This window comes from Paroedura picta, chromosome 6 (genome assembly GCF_049243985.1).
Source record: "Paroedura picta isolate Pp20150507F chromosome 6, Ppicta_v3.0, whole genome shotgun sequence".
In the NCBI taxonomy this organism is placed as follows: Eukaryota; Metazoa; Chordata; class Lepidosauria; order Squamata; family Gekkonidae; genus Paroedura; species Paroedura picta.
In genome coordinates this window covers 97,487,952-97,509,429 of record NC_135374.1, presented here as the reverse complement: position 1 = coordinate 97,509,429, position 21,478 = coordinate 97,487,952, and the positions used below count along the sequence as shown (strand labels likewise).

Here is a 21,478-nt window from a genome sequence, read left to right as displayed (position 1 = left end):
ATAGTATGATGAAAGTACAGTATGTGAGTGCATACTTCTGCACCGATGTGAAAAAAGCATTGCCCAGAATGCCAGTCCCTCTATGCTGTTATTTTAGTTTGGTTTATTTAGAAAATTTATATCCCACTGCTGGGTTACAAAAATCTATTCAAGACATTGACTTATTTAAAATAATTCTATATCAACATTCCATCCAATTCTGTCCCCAAGGCAACAAGTTTTAAAAAATTCACATAATGAAAAGCATTTAAAACAGATTAAACATATAAACGCATACCGGCTGGCTAGGAATGGCGATATATGAGCCCAATTTGTAAATTGTGAATTTTGTAGCTGGTTTGGAGCCGTATTATAATAAATCTAATATAAGCCCAATTAATAACAACACAACACACTTGGAAGAAGTGCTAATAAGTTAGTGAACAAACACCAAACAAAAAATGTTCATCCACTGGCAGAAAACAATAATAGAAGAAGCCCAATGAATTTTTCCAAAGTTCCAGCACCACAAACACGAAGGAGTATTCTTGTGTTGCCACCCATTTTACCACCTGTCTCAGAGGACAGGGGCACCTAAAGCAGAGTCTCCAAAATTGTTGTTCATATAAGAGTAGGCAGTCCTTCAGGTATGCTTTAAAGGCATATTGAAATGCACCTGGAAGCAAACTGGAAATGTTGCAGTGTACATCATTCATTCATTCATTCATTCATTCATTCATTCATTCATTCATTCATTCATTCATTCATTGGATTATAGTCTGTCATATTTTTGGGAACTCAGGGTAGATTATATTTTATAGTCCAGAAATAAATCCCTGTATAAAATTTAAAGTGATTCAAATTAAGACAATTACCGTAAAACCTTTACATTAAAATCTTATACCTTAAAATCAGAAAATTTACAATAAATATTAAGTATTAAAATTGACTCTAGCATTCCATGAAACATTGAACATGACTAAAGGAATATGGTCCCCATGATCCACTCCAGTCAACATTCTGGCCATGGCATTCAGGACCAACTGTGGTTTTCTGACGGTCTTCAAGAACAACTGCACATAGAGCACATTTGAGTAATCAAATCAGGGCATGCACTTCTGGTAAAATGACTTGCAGGCCAGTTAGGGAAACAAGGAGTTCTCCCCCTGGATCGGAGGACATGCTGCTGCAAGAGTCTTCAATCCACTTTCAATGCACTTTACAACCGGATTCCACTGTGACCTTTTCCACACCTCAGGGTTTCTACTGTTTCCTAATGCATTGAATCTCCAGCTGATGCTCTGACTTTGCAGCACCCCTTGGTGTAGTAGAAGTTAAGAGTGGTGGCTTGTAATCTGAAGAGTCAGGTTTGACTCCCCACTTCTCCATGTGAAATCAGCTGTGACCTTGGGCTACTCACAGTCCTCATAGTTCTGATCAAGCATTCCTGTCAGAGCTCTCTGATTCTTACCTACTTCACAGGGCGTCAATTGTAGGGAGAAGAAGGGAAAGTGATTATAACTTGCTTTGAGACTCCTTTGGGTAGTAAAAAGCCCAGTATAATACCCAAGTCGTTGTCTTATGCAAGAGGGCATTTATTTGGTGGATTTTTGTCTTGAATTTGGACCCAACCCTCCCCGTGTTTTCCACACTTCCTCTGAAAACTGGTTGTGGGGCCCTGTCATGTATTTTGCGGTGACAGAACCTCCTTTTTCTTTTTGTGTGTGTGCATGTAGTGATGCTATAATAGTAATGTTATAATAGTGATGTTATAGCATCCTAAAGCAGTTATGCCATTAAGGTGGTACTGTTAAATTTGTTAAACTTGCTTTTACTATATAGGGGAGGGAGAGGGAAGGGACTGGGATTGTTTGGGGAGAGGCAGGAGGTGGAAAATGGCAAGAAGCAGTGGAAAGAGGCCAGGTTGATATTGCCAGTTGACAAGTTTATTTAGGAAAGCATTTCCTAACCATTGGTTCCTTTCTGTTAGTCAGTTTTCTGCTGAGAGAGTAATGTGATACAGATCATAAATGTATTTTTAAGAGCCATTTCATACAGGGTTCATTTTGTTAGTTTCTTACTTCATTTATAATCTGTCGTTCTGTGATTCAAGGTGGATCCATATTTAATCAAATTTTAAACTTTCACTTAAGCGTGCAAGCGTGCCTTGGATGACTTTTCTAATTTTCCCAGGGTGTGTGGTCTGTAGAATCTGTGAATGTACAAATAGGTGGGTGTTTTGATTTTCAAGGCTCAAAACATTCCAAATACATTCTACACTGCTCTCTGTTTGACTTAACAGGCCCAGTTCTTCTCCTGCTGTGAAGAATGGTAACCTGAATCCGCTGTCTGTATATGTTGTTCTTTGCCAGTAATTAAAAGTTTGTTTGCTAACCACTAATTTTAGATTGACACTGTTTAGGAAAGATTCAGGTGGGTAGACCTGCTGGTCTGAAGCAGCAGAACAAAATCCGAGTCCTGTTGTCCAGCAAAGGCTCAAACTTTGTTCACCTATTTAGGAAAAACAGTGTTTAATAAAAAGGCTTGTATTCATCTGCTGTGATGCCTGTAACTCAGAATATATTTAAAATATCAAGTGCTATTCTTTGGGCTATGGCCCAGAACAGTTACAGTGAAAGAAAAATGTAATCTCATGGATACACATCTCCTCAGTACATCTCTACTGACAAAGCTCTGCCAAATTAGGAGCATCTCATTATCCTGAGAGCATTTAGAAAACTCTCTCATCTTAATTGCAGAGCAATTGAAAGCCTGGCTGAAATATAGAAATAATAGAAGCTCATTTCTTTTTATTTTAACCATTTTTGAATGGTTCCTGTAGTCCTGGAAACAGTTACTAAACCATTGTTATGTGTCAAATCATAACAAACAATACTAGTGGGAATTTAGAATAGATCGCATGATTTTTCATACAAAAAGCTTTATTTGTTAATATTTGTCACCTTACCCAAAACTTCATGACTAACAACAGATTTTACCGAGTAACTATTTTTAGATTAGTCCTCTGTGAAATTAATTCTATTTCCTGTGATGCAAATGGCTCCTTGTACTTTGGTGGAACTTACAAGTTGTCTTTCTTGTTTCCATATCCAACTGTACCTCCTTGTGCTCTGTCAATAGGTGCTTCAAACAGCCCTTCATGTTATTGGGGGGGGGGGGTCCGTGCCAAAATACGCCTGAGAGTAGAATTTCAAAACTGGAATGCCAAATGTGACTGTGAGAAGAAATGAAATTATTTGAGGGCATGACACCAGGAAAAAGGGGTTTTAACTGCTCCCTGCTTCTGCATGCTGCATCCTTGGTCAAAAATGGCCACTGGGCTGCTTTAAGTTTCCATAAGGGGGGGAAGATAGGTATTGGCTTTGTCTTTTTTCTTTTCCACTTTGTGGAAGCTGCTTTTGATCAGGAAACAATAAGCAAATCAGTGGACACCGTGACACCTATGTGGTTGCACAAGATTGCTGAATCCAGCATAGCAAGTAGACACACAAGAAATTTTCAAAATACAATTTTTAAATAAGAATTATTCTTTAATGATTCTTTAGCGTGTTTCGCTAAACAGTGCTGTATCAAGGGATTTCAAAACTGAAAATCAATTCAATAGGAATTAATTTTTTTAATTTAAACTGTTTTGGATCAGAGCGGTAATCAAACACAAAACTGAAACAAATAGAATAGAACAGGAGGGACAAAACAATCCCATATCCATAAAACTAGAATAAAATAGGACAATCCCAATACACAAATGTACAAATTCCACAGAATTCAATAGGATATTCAATTTTAGTAGAATATTTCAGCAGCCAAACAAAGACTATTGAAAAACAATTCCAAAAGGAATACAAAGCTCACAGGTGTTCCAGGCATTTAATAAACATATATTCAAAAACTGTGCACAATCAAAACGATCACTTTGTGTTCTCTGAGTTCATCTCAATAGTCCTTAACCTTTTGTGATTTCCCCCCTGCACACCAATTCTTCCTTCTTTAGGTACCTGCATTTGTGGAGAGTGCACATGTCATGATGTTGACCCAACGGGAGACTGGGGAGATATCCATGGAGACACTTGTGAGTGCGATGAACGAAACTGCAAGGCAGTCTATGACAGATACTCAGATGATTTCTGTTCAGGTAAAGGAAATATGTGAAGGTGAATTGCATATGGTTGTAGCAATGAAAGAGAGTGAATTACTGTGGTCTTGAGGCAATGATCTGAAACTGGTTATATCTGCGGTACAACTCCAATAAGACAATGTTATTTTAATCTGCACAATCAATCAGATCTCCAGTGGCCAATCAGAAGCTTTGCTGGGCAAGATACCTACCTGGCCCCACCTGCTTTCTAAAAAAAAAAAAACACTTAGTGGTCACCAGGAAAGCTGTTGACGGGTGTCTTACCTTGCAAAGTAAATGTGTTAAAACTGAAGTACAATAAATCAAGTTGAGCACAGTCTGAAATAGAGTTTGGCTGAAACTTCACAATACATGCTTGGAAAGTTTGGAAGTTTATTTATTTACAACTTTTAAAATCTACCCCTCACCTTCCCACTTCCTCTGGGCCCATCATTGGTGATTTTGGGAGGGGGGAGGGGGTCAACATGACACCATATGGTCATACTACCTGATAAATGTTTAACAAATTTTTAAAAATATATTAAAATTAATTCCAACCCATTTGGGAAACCCTGGGCTGTCAAGAAAGCCTGAAATAGACAACCAAGTGGACCCTCCCAAAATCAGAGAGTGTTAGGATTCGACATCAACTTGTTGAGCTTCAGCCACTTGAGCATGGCTAGTAGAAAGTAACTCAGAATGCCCACAGCTTTCTTAAAGAGGGGGTGTTAAACAAAGAAAGAGGGGCTTTCCGCACTCCTCCTTTCCGCACTCCTTTCTGGAGTGGACCCTCCAGAAAGCCCTACACTCCTGCAACCAATCTGCAACACTAGCGGGAAAGTTCTCTGTGTTACCATTGTTGTGGTTTCTGCAAAGTCCCACCCCCTAGCTCTCTCCTCTGATCTTCCAGCGAAGTGATCGCCATTTTTTTTTCTCCGAGCGAGCGGAGATCAACACACCGGCGAGCCTTCGTTTACCCAGGGAGGCTTCCCCGGCTGCAGTCCCTCTGTTTAAAGTCACTAAGCACAAGCAACACAGAAGCCCGTTTGCTGGTTTATTTTCCCTTTATTTTTCACACTGTTTCCGGCTGAAAATCGCGCCTGTGAGGGGGGGGGATTTTTTTTTTTTCACTCGGGGGGGGGGAGTGTGGCAACGATGAAGCGGCAGCTCAAACACCACCTGCTAGCTGGATGGGTCTCTCCATTGCAACTAATCAACGCAGATTCATTGCAACTGGTGTTTAAAAAAAAAACTTTCTTAAAGGGAAAGGGGCTGTTTGGGAGCATGCTAACGGCCTCCCATTGGCTGCTTGACGGCCAGGGGCGGGACGAGCTCGGCAATAGCGCTTCCTTTCTAGCGATTTTTGCCGAGACCGGAAGCCTGTGGGAAACGATAGAAACGCAACTGGATTCCACTACAAAGGGAGGTATGCATAACGACGAATTCCACTATTTAAAATGGCGATTTTTCGTTCAGCAAACAATTTGCTACATGGATCCCGGTGCGGAATGGCCCAGAGAGTTGGGTGTCATTACCATTCTAATGACATCCAACCTCAGAACTACTAACAATCACTCTTAAGGGCTTCACACACAGGTGTGTGTGTGAAGAATGTAGGTGGCAATACATCACGAGACTCTAGAAGATAGATCCTGTTTAAATGACTCCAGATTTTCAGGTGTTGCCTCTCTGAAAATTGTCAGTTTTACAAGCCCTGTGGAATGTTTCGGGATCCCGCAGGTCCCGCAGATCACCCGAGAGCTCATTCCACCAAATAACCCTCTGATTCGTAGTGAGTTCAGATATCTCCCCAGCCAGTAGCAGACATCCTCTCCCCTGCAACGGAACTCAGGTGAGCTCTTTGTGATGCCATTTCAGTAGGTCATCAGTTACTAGTTGAAGGTGGGCTTCCCTTCTGACTCCCAGTGAGTTCAGATATCTCCCCTGCCAGTAAAAGTCATCCCCTCCCCTGCAAGGGAACTCAGGTGAGCTCTTTGTGATGCCATTTCAGTAGGTCATCAGTTACTAGTTGAAGGTGGGCTTCCCTTCTGACTCCCAGTGAGTTCAGATATCTCCCCTGCCAGTAAAAGTCATCCCCTCCCCTGCAAGGGAACTCAGGTGAGCTCTTTGTGATGCCATTTCAGTAGGTCATCAGTTACTAGGTGAAGGTGGGCTTCCCTTCTGACTCCCAGTGAGTTCAGATATCTCCCCGGCCAGTAACAGTCATCCCCACCCCTGCAAGGGAACTCAGGTGAGCTCTTTGTGATGCCATTTCAGTAGGTCATCAGTTACTAGGCGAAGGTGGGCTTCCCTTCTGACTCCCAGTGAGTTCAGATATCTCTCCTGCCAGTAACAGTCATCCCCTCCCCTGCAAGGGAACTCAGGTGAGCTCTTTGTGATGCCATTTCAGTAGGTCATCAGTTACTATGTGAAGGTGGGCTTGCATTCTGACTCCCTGTGAGTTCAGATATCTCCCCTGCCAGTAACAGTCACCCCCTCCCCTCCAAGGAAACTCAGGTGAGCTCTTTGTGATGTCATTTCAGTAGGTCATCAGTTACTAGTTGAAGGTGGGCTTCCCTTCTGACTCCCAGTGAGTTCAGATATCTCCCCTGCCAGTAACAGTCATCCCCTCCCCTGCAAGGGAACTCAGGTGAGCTCTTTGTGATGCCATTTCAGTAGGTCATCAGTTACTAGGTGAAGGTGGGCTTCCCTTCTGACTCCCAGTGAGTTCAGATATCTCCCCTGCCAGTAACAGTGATCCCCTCCCCTGCAAGGGAACTCAGGTGAGCTCTTTGTGATGCCATTTCAGTAGGTCATCAGTTACTAGGCGAAGGTGGGCTTCCCTTCTGACTCCCTGTGAGTTCAGATATCTCCCCTGCCAGTAACAGTCATCCCCTCCCCTGCAAGGGAACTCAGGTGAGCTCTTTGTGATGCCATTTCAGTAGGTCATCAGTTACTAGGCGAAGGTGGGCTTCCCTTCTGACTCCCTGTGAGTTCAGATATCTCCCCTGCCAGTAACTCATCCCCTCCCCTGCACGGGAACTCAGGTGAGCTCTTTGTGATGCCATTTCAGTAGGTCATCAGTTACTAGGCGAAGGTGGGCTTCCCTTCTGACTCCCTGTGAGTTCAGATATCTCCCCGGCCAGTAACAGTCATCCCCTCCCCTGCAAGGGAACTGAGGTGAGCTCTTTGTGATGCCATTTCAGTAGGTCATCAGTTACTAGGTGAAGGTGGGCTTCCCTTCTGACTCCCTGTGAGTTCAGATATCTCCCCTGCCAGTAACAGTGATCCCCTCCCCTGCAAGGGAACTCAGGTGAGCTCTTTGTGATGCCATTTCAGTCGGTCATCAGTTACTAGGCGAAGGTGGGCTTCCCTTCTGACTCCCAATGAGTTCACATATCTCCCCTGCCAGTAACAGTGATCCCCTCCCCTGCAAGGGAACTCAAGTAAGCTCTTTGTGATGTCATTTCAGTAGGTCATCAGTTACTAGGCGAAGGTGGGCTTCCCTTCTGACTCCCTGTGAGTTCAGATATCTCCCCTGCCAGTAGCAGTGATCCCCTCCCCTACAAGGGAACTCAGGTGAGCTCTTTGTGATGCCATTTCAGTAGGTCATCAGTTACTAGGCGAAGGTGGGCTTCCCTTCTGACTCCCAGTGAGTTCAGATATCTCTCCTGCCAGTAACAGTCATCCCCTCCCCTGCAAGGGAACTCAGGTGAGCTCTTTGTGATGCCATTTCAGTAGGTCATCAGTTACTATGTGAAGGTGGGCTTGCATTCTGACTCCCTGTGAGTTCAGATATCTCCCCTGCCAGTAACAGTCACCCCCTCCCCTCCAAGGAAACTCAGGTGAGCTCTTTGTGATGTCATTTCAGTAGGTCATCAGTTACTAGTTGAAGGTGGGCTTCCCTTCTGACTCCCAGTGAGTTCAGATATCTCCCCTGCCAGTAACAGTCATCCCCTCCCCTGCAAGGGAACTCAGGTGAGCTCTTTGTGATGCCATTTCAGTAGGTCATCAGTTACTAGGTGAAGGTGGGCTTCCCTTCTGACTCCCAGTGAGTTCAGATATCTCCCCTGCCAGTAACAGTGATCCCCTCCCCTGCAAGGGAACTCAGGTGAGCTCTTTGTGATGCCATTTCAGTAGGTCATCAGTTACTAGGCGAAGGTGGGCTTCCCTTCTGACTCCCTGTGAGTTCAGATATCTCCCCTGCCAGTAACAGTCATCCCCTCCCCTGCAAGGGAACTCAGGTGAGCTCTTTGTGATGCCATTTCAGTAGGTCATCAGTTACTAGGCGAAGGTGGGCTTCCCTTCTGACTCCCTGTGAGTTCAGATATCTCCCCTGCCAGTAACTCATCCCCTCCCCTGCACGGGAACTCAGGTGAGCTCTTTGTGATGCCATTTCAGTAGGTCATCAGTTACTAGGCGAAGGTGGGCTTCCCTTCTGACTCCCTGTGAGTTCAGATATCTCCCCTGCCAGTAACAGTGATCCCCTCCCCTGCAAGGGAACTCAGGTGAGCTCTTTGTGATGCCATTTCAGTAGGTCATCAGTTACTAGGTGAAGGTGGGCTTCCCTTCTGACTCCCTGTGAGTTCAGATATCTCCCCTGCCAGTAACAGTGATCCCCTCCCCTGCAAGGGAACTCAGGTGAGCTCTTTGTGATGCCATTTCAGTCGGTCATCAGTTACTAGGCGAAGGTGGGCTTCCCTTCTGACTCCCAATGAGTTCACATATCTCCCCTGCCAGTAACAGTGATCCCCTCCCCTGCAAGGGAACTCAAGTAAGCTCTTTGTGATGTCATTTCAGTAGGTCATCAGTTACTAGGCGAAGGTGGGCTTCCCTTCTGACTCCCTGTGAGTTCAGATATCTCCCCTGCCAGTAGCAGTGATCCCCTCCCCTACAAGGGAACTCAGGTGAGCTCTTTGTGATGCCATTTCAGTAGGTCATCAGTTACTAGGTGAAGGTGGGCTTCCCTTCTGACTCCCTGTGAGTTCAGATATCTCCCCTGCCAGTAACAGTCATCCCCTCCCCTGCAAGGGAACTGAGGTGAGCTCTTTGTGATGCCATTTCAGTAGGTCATCAGTTACTAGGTGAAGGTGGGCTTCCCTTCTGACTCCCTGTGAGTTCAGATATCTCCCCTGCCAGTAACAGTGATCCCCTCCCCTGCAAGGGAACTCAGGTGAGCTCTTTGTGATGCCATTTCAGTCGGTCATCAGTTACTAGGCGAAGGTGGGCTTCCCTTCTGACTCCCAATGAGTTCACATATCTCCCCTGCCAGTAACAGTGATCCCCCTCCCCTGCAAGGAAACTCAGGTGAGCTCTTTGTGATGCCATTTCAGTAGTTCATCAGTTACTAGGCGAAGGTGGGCTTCCCTTCTGACTCCCTGTGAGTTCAGATATCTCCCCTGCCAGTAACAGTGATCCCCTCCCCTACAAGGGAACTCAGGTGAGCTCTTTGTGATGCCATTTCAGTAGGTCATCAGTTACTAGTCGAAGGTGGGCTTCCCTTCTGACTCCCTGTGAGTTCAGATATCTCCCCTGCCAGTAACAGTGATCTCCTCCCCTGCAAAGGTGAGCTCTTTGTGATGCCATTTCAGTAGTTCATCAGTTACTAGGCGAAGGTGGGCTTCCCTTCTGACTCCCTGTGAGTTCAGATATCTCCCCTGCCAGTAACAGTGATCTCCTCCCCTGCAAAGGTGAGCTCTTTGTGATGCCATTTCAGTAGTTCATCAGTTACTAGGCGAAGGTGGGCTTCCCTTCTGACTCCCTGTGAGTTCAGATATCTCCCCTGCCAGTAACAGTGATCCCCTCCCCTACAAGGGAACTCAGGTGAGCTCTTTGTGATGCCATTTCAGTAGGTCATCAGTTACTAGTCGAAGGTGGGCTTCCCTTCTGACTCCCTGTGAGTTCAGATATCTCCCCTGCCAGTAACAGTGATCTCCTCCCCTGCAAAGGTGAGCTCTTTGTGATGCCATTTCAGTAGTTCATCAGTTACTAGGCGAAGGTGGGCTTCCCTTCTGACTCCCTGTGAGTTCAGATATCTCCCCTGCCAGTAACAGTGATCCCCTCCCCTGCAAGGGAACTCAGGTGAGCTCTTTGTGATGCCATTTCAGTAGGTCATCAGTTACTAGTCGAAGGTGGGCTTCCCTTCTGACTCCCTGTGAGTTCAGATATCTCCCCTGCCAGTAACAGTGATCCCCTCCCCTGCAAGGGAACTCAGGTGAGCTCTTTGTAATGCCATTTCAGTAGTTCATCAGTTACTAGGCGAAGGTGGGCTTCCCTTCTGACTCCCTGTGAGTTCAGATATCTCCCCTGCCAGTAACAGTGATCCCCTCCCCTGCAAGGGAACTCAGGTGAGCTCTTTGTGATGCCATTTCAGTCGGTCATCAGTTACTAGGCGAAGGTGGGCTTCCCTTCTGACTCCCAATGAGTTCACATATCTCCCCTGCCAGTAACAGTGATCCCCTCCCCTGCAAGGGAACTCAAGTAAGCTCTTTGTGATGTCATTTCAGTAGGTCATCAGTTACTAGGCGAAGGTGGGCTTCCCTTCTGACTCCCTGTGAGTTCAGATATCTCCCCTGCCAGTAGCAGTGATCCCCTCCCCTACAAGGGAACACAGGTGAGCTCTTTGTGATGCCATTTCAGTAGGTCATCAGTTACTAGTCGAAGGTGGGCTTCCCTTCTGACTCCCTGTGAGTTCAGATATCTCCCCTGCCAGTAACAGTGATCTCCTCCCCTGCAAAGGTGAGCTCTTTGTGATGCCATTTCAGTAGTTCATCAGTTACTAGGCGAAGGTGGGCTTCCCTTCTGACTCCCTGTGAGTTCAGATATCTCCCCTGCCAGTAACAGTGATCCCCTCCCCTACAAGGGAACTCAGGTGAGCTCTTTGTGATGCCATTTCAGTAGGTCATCAGTTACTAGTCGAAGGTGGGCTTCCCTTCTGACTCCCTGTGAGTTCAGATATCTCCCCTGCCAGTAACAGTGATCTCCTCCCCTGCAAAGGTGAGCTCCTTGTGATGCCATTTCAGTAGTTCATCAGTTACTAGGCGAAGGTGGGCTTCCCTTCTGACTCCCTGTGAGTTCAGATATCTCCCCTGCCAGTAACAGTGATCCCCTCCCCTGCAAGGGAACTCAGGTGAGCTCTTTGTGATGCCATTTCAGTAGGTCATCAGTTACTAGTCGAAGGTGGGCTTCCCTTCTGACTCCCTGTGAGTTCAGATATCTCCCCTGCCAGTAACAGTGATCTCCTCCCCTGCAAAGGTGAGCTCTTTGTGATGCCATTTCAGTAGTTCATCAGTTACTAGGCGAAGGTGGGCTTCCCTTCTGACTCCCTGTGAGTTCAGATATCTCCCCTGCCAGTAACAGTGATCCCCTCCCCTGCAAGGGAACTCAGGTGAGCTCTTTGTGATGCCATTTCAGTAGTTCATCAGTTACTAGGCGAAGGTGGGCTTCCCTTCTGACTCCCTGTGAGTTATGATATCTCCCCTGCCAATAACAGTGATCCCCTCCCCTGCAAGGGAACTCAGGTGAGCTCTTTGTGATGCCATTTCAGTAGTTCATCAGTTACTAGGCGAAGGTGGGCTTCCCTTCTGACTCCCTGTGAGTTCAGATATCTCCCCTGCCAGTAACAGTGATCCCCTCCCCTGCAAGGGAACTCAGGTGAGCTCTTTGTGATGTCATTTCAGTAGGTCATCAGTTACTAGGTGAAGATGGGCTTCCCTTCAGACGCCCAGTGAGTTCAGATATCTCCCCTGCCAGTAACAGTGATCCCCTCCCCTGCAAGGGAACTTAGGTGAGCTCTTTGTGATGCCATTTCAGTAGGTCATCAGTTACTAGGCGAAGGTGGGCTTCCCTTCTGACTCCCTGTGAGTTCAGATATCTCCCCTGCCAGTAACAGTGATCCCCTCCCCTGCAAGGGAACTCAGGTGAGCTCTTTGTGATGCCATTTCAGTAGTTCATCAGTTACTAGGCGAAGGTGGGCTTCCCTTCTGACTCCCTGTGAGTTCAGATATCTCCCCTGCCAATAACAGTGATCCCCTCCCCTGCAAGGGAACTCAGGTGAGCTCTTTGTGATGCCATTTCAGTAGTTCATCAGTTACTAGGCGAAGGTGGGCTTCCCTTCTGACTCCCTGTGAGTTCAGATATCTCCCCTGCCAGTAAAAGTGATCCCCTCCCCTGCAAGGGAACTCAGGTGAGCTCTTTGTGATGTCATTTCAGTAGGTCATCAGTTACTAGGTGGTGGGCTTCACTTCAGACTCCCAGTGAGTTCAGATATCTCCCCCGCCAGTAACAGTGATCCCCTCCCCTGCAAGGGAACTTAGGTGAGCTCTTTGTGATGCCATTTCAGTAGGTCATCAGTTACTAGGCGAAGGTGGGCTTCCCTTCTGACTCCCTGTGAGTTCAGATATATCCCCTGCCAGTAACAGTGATCCCCTCCCCTGCAAGGGAACTCAGGTGAGCTCTTTGTGATGCCATTTCAGTAGGTCATCAGTTACTAGGCGAAGGTGGGCTTCACTTCTCACTCCCTGTGAGTTCACATATCTCCCCTGCCAGTAACAGTCATCCCCTCCCCTGCAAGGGAACTCAGGTGAGCTCTTTGTGATGCCATTTCAGTAGGTCATCAGTTACTAGGTGAAGGTGGGCTTCCCTTCTGACTCCCTGTGAGTTCAGATATCTCCCCTGCCAGTAACAGTGATCCCCTCCCCTGCAAGGGAACTCAGGTGAGCTCTTTGTGATGTCATTTCAGTAGGTCATCAGTTACTAGGTGAAGGTAGGCTTCCCTTCTGACTCCCTGTGAGTTCAGATATCTCCCCTGCCAGTAACAGTCATCCCCTCCCCTGCAAGGGAACTCAGGTGAGCTCTTTGTGATGCCATTTCAGTCGGTCATCAGTTACTAGGCGAAGGTGGGCTTCCCTTCTGACTCCCAATGAGTTCACATATCTCCCCTGCCAGTAACAGTGATCCCCTCCCCTGCAAGGGAACTCAAGTAAGCTCTTTGTGATGTCATTTCAGTAGGTCATCAGTTACTAGGCGAAGGTGGGCTTCCCTTCTGACTCCCAGTGAGTTCAGATATCTCCCCTGCCAGTAACAGTGATCCCCTCCCCTGCAAGGGAACTCAGGTGAGCTCTTTGTCATGCCATTTCAGTAGGTCATCAGTTACTAGTCGAAGGTGGGCTTCCCTTCTGACTCCCTGTGAGTTCAGATATCTCCCCTGCCAGTAACAGTGATCCCCTCCCCTGCAAGGGAACTCAGGTGAGCACTTTGTGATGCCATTTCAGTAGTTCATCAGTTACTAGGCGAAGGTGGGCTTCCCTTCTGACTCCCTGTGAGTTCAGATATCTCCCCTGCCAATAACAGTGATCCCCTCCCCTGCAAGGGAACTCAGGTGAGCTCTTTGTGATGCCATTTCAGTAGTTCATCAGTTACTAGGCGAAGGTGGGCTTCCCTTCTGACTCCCTGTGAGTTCAGATATCTCCCCTACCAGTAACAGTGATCCCCTCCCCTGCAAGGGAACTCAGGTGAGCTCTTTGTGATGTCATTTCAGTAGGTCATCAGTTACTAGGTGAAGGTGGGCTTCACTTCAGACTCCCAGTGAGTTCAGATATCTCCCCTGCCAGTAACAGTGATCCCCTCCCGTGCAAGGGAACTTAGGTGAGCTCTTTGTGATGCCATTTCAGTAGGTCATCAGTTACTAGGCGAAGGTGGGCTTCCCTTCTGACTCCCTGTGAGTTCAGATATCTCCCCTGCCAGTAACGGTGATCCCCTCCCCTGCAAGGGAACTCAGGTGAGCTCTTTGTGATGCCATTTCAGTAGTTCATCAGTTACTAGGCGAAGGTGGGCTTCCCTTCTGACTCCCTGTGAGTTCAGATATCTCCCCTGCCAATAACAGTGATCCCCTCCCCTGCAAGGGAACTCAGGTGAGCTCTTTGTGATGCCATTTCAGTAGTTCATCAGTTACTAGGCGAAGGTGGGCTTCCCTTCTGACTCCCTGTGAGTTCAGATATCTCCCCTGCCAGTAACAGTGATCCCCTCCCCTGCAAGGGAACTCAGGTGAGCTCTTTGTGATGTCATTTCAGTAGGTCATCAGTTACTAGGTGAAGGTGGGCTTCACTTCAGACTCCCAGTGAGTTCAGATATCTCCCCTGCCAGTAACAGTGATCCCCTCTCCTGCAAGGGAACTTAGGTGAGCTCTTTGTGATGCCATTTCAGTAGGTCATCAGTTACTAGGCGAAGGTGGGCTTCCCTTCTGACTCCCTGTGAGTTCAGATATCTCCCCTGCCAGTAACAGTCATCCCCTCCCCTGCAAGGGAACTCAGGTGAGCTCTTTGTGATGCCATTTCAGTAGGTCATCAGTTACTAGGCGAAGGTGGGCTTCCCTTCTGACTCCCTGTGAGTTCAGATATCTCCCCTGCCAGTAACAGTCATCCCCTCCCCTGCAAGGGAACTCAGGTGAGCTCTTTGTGATGCCATTTCAGTAGTTCATCAGTTACTAGGTGAAGGTGGGCTTCCCTTCTGACTCCCTGTGAGTTCAGATATCTCCCCTGCCAGTAACTCATCCCCTCCCCTGCACGGGAACTCAGGTGAGCTCTTTGTGATGCCATTTCAGTAGGTCATCAGTTACTAGGCGAAGGTGGGCTTCCCTTCTGACTCCCTTTGAGTTCAGATATCTCCCCTGCCAGTAACAGTCATCCCCTCCCCTGCAAGGGAACTCAGGTGAGCTCTTTGTGATGCCATTTCAGTAGGTTATCAGTTACTAGGTGAAGGTGGGCTTCCCTTCTGACTCCCTGTGAGTTCAGATATCTCCCCTGCCAGTAACAGTGATCCCCTCCCCTGCAAGGGAACTCAGGTGAGCTCTTTGTGATGCCATTTCAGTCGGTCATCAGTTACTAGTCGAAGGTGGGCTTCCCTTCTGACTCCCTGTGAATTCAGATATCTCCCCTGCCAGTAACAGTCATCCCCTCCCCTGCAAGGGAACTCAGGTGAGCTCTTTGTGATGCCATTTCAGTAGGTCATCAGTTACTAGGTGAAGGTGGGCTTCCCTTTTGACGCCCAGTGTGTTCAGATATCTCCCCTGTCAGTAACAGTGATCCCCTCCCCTGCAAGGGAACTCAGGTGAGCTCTTTGTTATGCCGTTTCAGTACTTCATCAGTTACTAGGCGAAGGTGGGCTTCCTTTCTGACTCCCTGTGAGTTCAGATATCTCCCCTGCCAATAACAGTGATCCCCTCCGCCGCAAGGGAACTCAAGTGAGCTCTTTGTGATGCCATTTCAGTACTTCATCAGTTACTAGGCGAAGGTGGGCTTCCCTTTTGACGCCCAGTGTGTTCAGATATCTCCCCTGTCAGTAACAGTGATCCCCTCCCCTGCAAGGGAACTCAGGTGAGCTCTTTGTTATGCCGTTTCAGTACTTCATCAGTTACTAGGCGAAGGTGGGCTTCCCTTCTGACTCCCTGTGAGTTCAGATATCTCCCCTGCCAGTAACAGTGATCCCCTCCCCTGCAAGGGAACTCAGGTGAGCACTTTGTGATGCCATTTCAGTAGTTCATCAGTTACTAGGCGAAGGTGGGCTTCCCTTCTGACTCCCTGTGAGTTCAGATATCTCCCCTGCCAATAACAGTGATCCCCTCCCCTGCAAGGGAACTCAGGTGAGCTCTTTGTGATGCCATTTCAGTAGTTCATCAGTTACTAGGCGAAGGTGGGCTTCCCTTCTGACTCCCTGTGAGTTCAGATATCTCCCCTGCCAGTAACAGTGATCCCCTCCCCTGCAAGGGAACTCAGGTGAGCTCTTTGTGATGTCATTTCAGTAGGTCATCAGTTACTAGGTGAAGGTGGGCTTCACTTCAGACTCCCAGTGAGTTCAGATATCTCCCCTGCCAGTAACAGTGATCCCCTCCCGTGCAAGGGAACTTAGGTGAGCTCTTTGTGATGCCATTTCAGTAGGTCATCAGTTACTAGGCGAAGGTGGGCTTCCCTTCTGACTCCCTGTGAGTTCAGATATCTCCCCTGCCAGTAACAGTGATCCCCTCCCCTGCAAGGGAACTCAGGTGAGCTCTTTGTGATGCCATTTCAGTAGTTCATCAGTTACTAGGCGAAAGTGGGCTTCCCTTCTGACTCCCTGTGAGTTCAGATATCTCCCCTGCCAATAACAGTGATCCCCTCCCCTGCAAGGGAACTCAGGTGAGCTCTTTGTGATGCCATTTCAGTAGTTCATCAGTTACTAGGCGAAGGTGGGCTTCCCTTCTGACTCCCTGTGAGTTCAGATATCTCCCCTGCCAGTAACAGTGATCCCCTCCCCTGCAAGGGAACTCAGGTGAGCTCTTTGTGATGTCATTTCAGTAGGTCATCAGTTACTAGGTGAAGGTGGGCTTCACTTCAGACTCCCAGTGAGTTCAGATATCTCCCCTGCCAGTAACAGTGATCCCCTCCCCTGCAAGGGAACTTAGGTGAGCTCTTTGTGATGCCATTTCAGTAGGTCATCAGTTACTAGGCGAAGGTGGGCTTCCCTTCTGACTCCCTGTGAGTTCAGATATCTCCCCTGCCAGTAACAGTCATCCCCTCCCCTGCAAGGGAACTCAGGTGAGCTCTTTGTGATGCCATTTCATTAGGTCATCAGTTACTAGGCGAAGGTGGGCTTCCCTTCTGACTCCCTGTGAGTTCAGATATCTCCCCTGCCAGTAACAGTCATCCCCTCCCCTGCAAGGGAACTCAGGTGAGCTCTTTGTGATGCCATTTCAGTCGGTCATCAGTTACTAGGCGAAGGTGGGCTTCCCTTCTGACTCCCAATGAGTTCACATATCTCCCCTGCCAGTAACAGTGATCCCCTCCCCTGCAAGGGAACTCAAGTAAGCTCTTTGTGATGTCATTTCAGTAGGTCATCAGTTACTAGGCGAAGGTGGGCTTCCCTTCTGACTCCCAGTGAGTTCAGATATCTCCCCTGCCAGTAACAGTGATCCCCTCCCCTGCAAGGGAACTCAGGTGAGCTCTTTGTCATGCCATTTCAGTAGGTCATCAGTTACTAGTCGAAGGTGGGCTTCCCTTCTGACTCCCTGTGAGTTCAGATATCTCCCCTGCCAGTAACAGTGATCCCCTCCCCTGCAAGGGAACTCAGGTGAGCACTTTGTGATGCCATTTCAGTAGTTCATCAGTTACTAGGCGAAGGTGGGCTTCCCTTCTGACTCCCTGTGAGTTCAGATATCTCCCCTGCCAATAACAGTGATCCCCTCCCCTGCAAGGGAACTCAGGTGAGCTCTTTGTGATGCCATTTCAGTAGTTCATCAGTTACTAGGCGAAGGTGGGCTTCCCTTCTGACTCCCTGTGAGTTCAGATATCTCCCCTACCAGTAACAGTGATCCCCTCCCCTGCAAGGGAACTCAGGTGAGCTCTTTGTGATGTCATTTCAGTAGGTCATCAGTTACTAGGTGAAGGTGGGCTTCACTTCAGACTCCCAGTGAGTTCAGATATCTCCCCTGCCAGTAACAGTGATCCCCTCCCGTGCAAGGGAACTTAGGTGAGCTCTTTGTGATGCCATTTCAGTAGGTCATCAGTTACTAGGCGAAGGTGGGCTTCCCTTCTGACTCCCTGTGAGTTCAGATATCTCCCCTGCCAGTAACGGTGATCCCCTCCCCTGCAAGGGAACTCAGGTGAGCTCTTTGTGATGCCATTTCAGTAGTTCATCAGTTACTAGGCGAAGGTGGGCTTCCCTTCTGACTCCCTGTGAGTTCAGATATCTCCCCTGCCAATAACAGTGATCCCCTCCCCTGCAAGGGAACTCAGGTGAGCTCTTTGTGATGCCATTTCAGTAGTTCATCAGTTACTAGGCGAAGGTGGGCTTCCCTTCTGACTCCCTGTGAGTTCAGATATCTCCCCTGCCAGTAACAGTGATCCCCTCCCCTGCAAGGGAACTCAGGTGAGCTCTTTGTGATGTCATTTCAGTAGGTCATCAGTTACTAGGTGAAGGTGGGCTTCACTTCAGACTCCCAGTGAGTTCAGATATCTCCCCTGCCAGTAACAGTGATCCCCTCTCCTGCAAGGGAACTTAGGTGAGCTCTTTGTGATGCCATTTCAGTAGGTCATCAGTTACTAGGCGAAGGTGGGCTTCCCTTCTGACTCCCTGTGAGTTCAGATATCTCCCCTGCCAGTAACAGTCATCCCCTCCCCTGCAAGGGAACTCAGGTGAGCTCTTTGTGATGCCATTTCAGTAGGTCATCAGTTACTAGGCGAAGGTGGGCTTCCCTTCTGACTCCCTGTGAGTTCAGATATCTCCCCTGCCAGTAACAGTCATCCCCTCCCCTGCAAGGGAACTCAGGTGAGCTCTTTGTGATGCCATTTCAGTAGTTCATCAGTTACTAGGTGAAGGTGGGCTTCCCTTCTGACTCCCTGTGAGTTCAGATATCTCCCCTGCCAGTAACTCATCCCCTCCCCTGCACGGGAACTCAGGTGAGCTCTTTGTGATGCCATTTCAGTAGGTCATCAGTTACTAGGCGAAGGTGGGCTTCCCTTCTGACTCCCTTTGAGTTCAGATATCTCCCCTGCCAGTAACAGTCATCCCCTCCCCTGCAAGGGAACTCAGGTGAGCTCTTTGTGATGCCATTTCAGTAGGTTATCAGTTACTAGGTGAAGGTGGGCTTCCCTTCTGACTCCCTGTGAGTTCAGATATCTCCCCTGCCAGTAACAGTGATCCCCTCCCCTGCAAGGGAACTCAGGTGAGCTCTTTGTGATGCCATTTCAGTCGGTCATCAGTTACTAGTCGAAGGTGGGCTTCCCTTCTGACTCCCTGTGAATTCAGATATCTCCCCTGCCAGTAACAGTCATCCCCTCCCCTGCAAGGGAACTCAGGTGAGCTCTTTGTGATGCCATTTCAGTAGGTCATCAGTTACTAGGTGAAGGTGGGCTTCCCTTTTGACGCCCAGTGTGTTCAGATATCTCCCCTGTCAGTAACAGTGATCCCCTCCCCTGCAAGGGAACTCAGGTGAGCTCTTTGTTATGCCGTTTCAGTACTTCATCAGTTACTAGGCGAAGGTGGGCTTCCTTTCTGACTCCCTGTGAGTTCAGATATCTCCCCTGCCAGTAACAGTCATCCCCTCCCCTGCAAGGGAACTCAGGTGAGCTCTTTGTGATGCCATTTCAGTACTTCATCTGTTACTAGGCGAAGGTGGGCTTCCCTTTTGACGCCCAGTGTGTTCAGATATCTCCCCTGTCAGTAACAGTGATCCCCTCCCCTGCAAGGGAACTCAGGTGAGCTCTTTGTTATGCCGTTTCAGTACTTCATCAGTTACTAGGCGAAGGTGGGCTTCCCTTCTGACTCCCTGTGAGTTCAGATATCTCCCCTGCCAGTAACAGTGATCCCCTCCCCTGCAAGGGAACTCAGGTGAGCACTTTGTGATGCCATTTCAGTAGTTCATCAGTTACTAGGCGAAGGTGGGCTTCCCTTCTGACTCCCTGTGAGTTCAGATATCTCCCCTGCCAATAACAGTGATCCCCTCCCCTGCAAGGGAACTCAGGTGAGCTCTTTGTGATGCCATTTCAGTAGTTCATCAGTTACTAGGCGAAGGTGGGCTTCCCTTCTGACTCCCTGTGAGTTCAGATATCTCCCCTGCCAGTAACAGTGATCCCCTCCCCTGCAAGGGAACTCAGGTGAGCTCTTTGTGATGTCATTTCAGTAGGTCATCAGTTACTAGGTGAAGGTGGGCTTCACTTCAGACTCCCAGTGAGTTCAGATATCTCCCCTGCCAGTAACAGTGATCCCCTCCCGTGCAAGGGAACTTAGGTGAGCTCTTTGTGATGCCATTTCAGTAGGTCATCAGTTACTAGGCGAAGGTGGGCTTCCCTTCTGACTCCCTGTGAGTTCAGATATCTCCCCTGCCAGTAACAGTGATCCCCTCCCCTGCAAGGGAACTCAGGTGAGCTCTTTGTGATGCCATTTCAGTAGTTCATCAGTTACTAGGCGAAAGTGGGCTTCCCTTCTGACTCCCTGTGAGTTCAGATATCTCCCCTGCCAATAACAGTGATCCCCTCCCCTGCAAGGGAACTCAGGTGAGCTCTTTGTGATGCCATTTCAGTAGTTCATCAGTTACTAGGCGAAGGTGGGCTTCCCTTCTGACTCCCTGTGAGTTCAGATATCTCCCCTGCCAGTAACAGTGATCCCCTCCCCTGCAAGGGAACTCAGGTGAGCTCTTTGTGATGTCATTTCAGTAGGTCATCAGTTACTAGGTGAAGGTGGGCTTCACTTCAGACTCCCAGTGAGTTCAGATATCTCCCCTGCCAGTAACAGTGATCCCCTCCCCTGCAAGGGAACTTAGGTGAGCTCTTTGTGATGCCATTTCAGTAGGTCATCAGTTACTAGGCGAAGGTGGGCTTCCCTTCTGACTCCCTGTGAGTTCAGATATCTCCCCTGCCAGTAACAGTCATCCCCTCCCCTGCAAGGGAACTCAGGTGAGCTCTTTGTGATGCCATTTCAGTAGGTCATCAGTTACTAGGCGAAGGTGGGCTTCCCTTCTGACTCCCTGTGAGTTCAGATATCTCCCCTGCCAGTAACAGTCATCCCCTCCCCTGCAAGGGAACTCAGGTGAGCTCTTTGTGATGCCATTTCAGTAGTTCATCAGTTACTAGGTGAAGGTGGGCTTCCCTTCTGACTCCCTGTGAGTTCAGATATCTCCCCTGCCAGTAACAGTGATCCCCTCCCCTGCACGGGAACTCAGGTGAGCTCTTTGTGATGCCATTTCAGTCGGTCATCAGTTACTAGTCGAAGGTGGGCTTCCCTTCTGACTCCCTGTGAGTTCAGATATCTCCCCTGCCAGTAAGAGTCATCCCCTCCCCTGCAAGGGAACTCAGGTGAGCTCTTTGTGATGCCATTTCAGTAGGTCATCAGTTACTAGGTGAAGGTGGGCTTCCCTTTTGACGCCCAGTGTGTTCAGATATCTCCCCTGTCAGTAACAGTGATCCCCTCCCCTGCAAGGGAACTCAGGTGAGCTCTTTGTTATGCCGTTTCAGTACTTCATCAGTTACTAGGCGAAGGTGGGCTTCCTTTCTGACTCCCTGTGAGTTCAGATATCTCCCCTGCCAATAACAGTGATCCCCTCCGCCGCAAGGGAACTCAGGTGAGCTCTTTGTGATGCCATTTCAGTAGTTCATCAGTTACTAGGCGAAGGTGGGCTTCCCTTCTGACTCCCTGTGAGTTCAGATATCTCCCCTGCCAGGAACAGTGATCTCCTCCCCTGCAAGGGAAATCAGGTGAGCTCTTTGTGATGCCATTTCAGTAGTTCATCAGTTACTAGGCGAAGGTGGGCTTCCCTTCTGACTCCCTGTGAGTTCAGATATCTCCCCTGCCAGTAACAGTGATCCACTCCCCTGCAAGGGAACTTAGGTGAGCTCT

The 21,478-nt window shown here is 48.4% G+C and overlaps 1 protein-coding gene across 4 annotated transcripts in view; it reads left to right on the top strand.

Moving 5' to 3' along the window:
- Positions 1-21,478, top strand: part of ITGBL1 (integrin subunit beta like 1) — a 255,626-nt gene that overhangs the window by 103,240 nt on the left and 130,908 nt on the right. For all 4 annotated transcript variants that reach the window (XM_077343786.1, XM_077343787.1, XM_077343788.1 and 1 more), the window contains one exon: positions 3,992-4,132. In XM_077343786.1, coding sequence (XP_077199901.1) covers positions 3,992-4,132 — 141 coding nt within the window. The remainder of the gene's footprint in view (positions 1-3,991; positions 4,133-21,478) is intronic.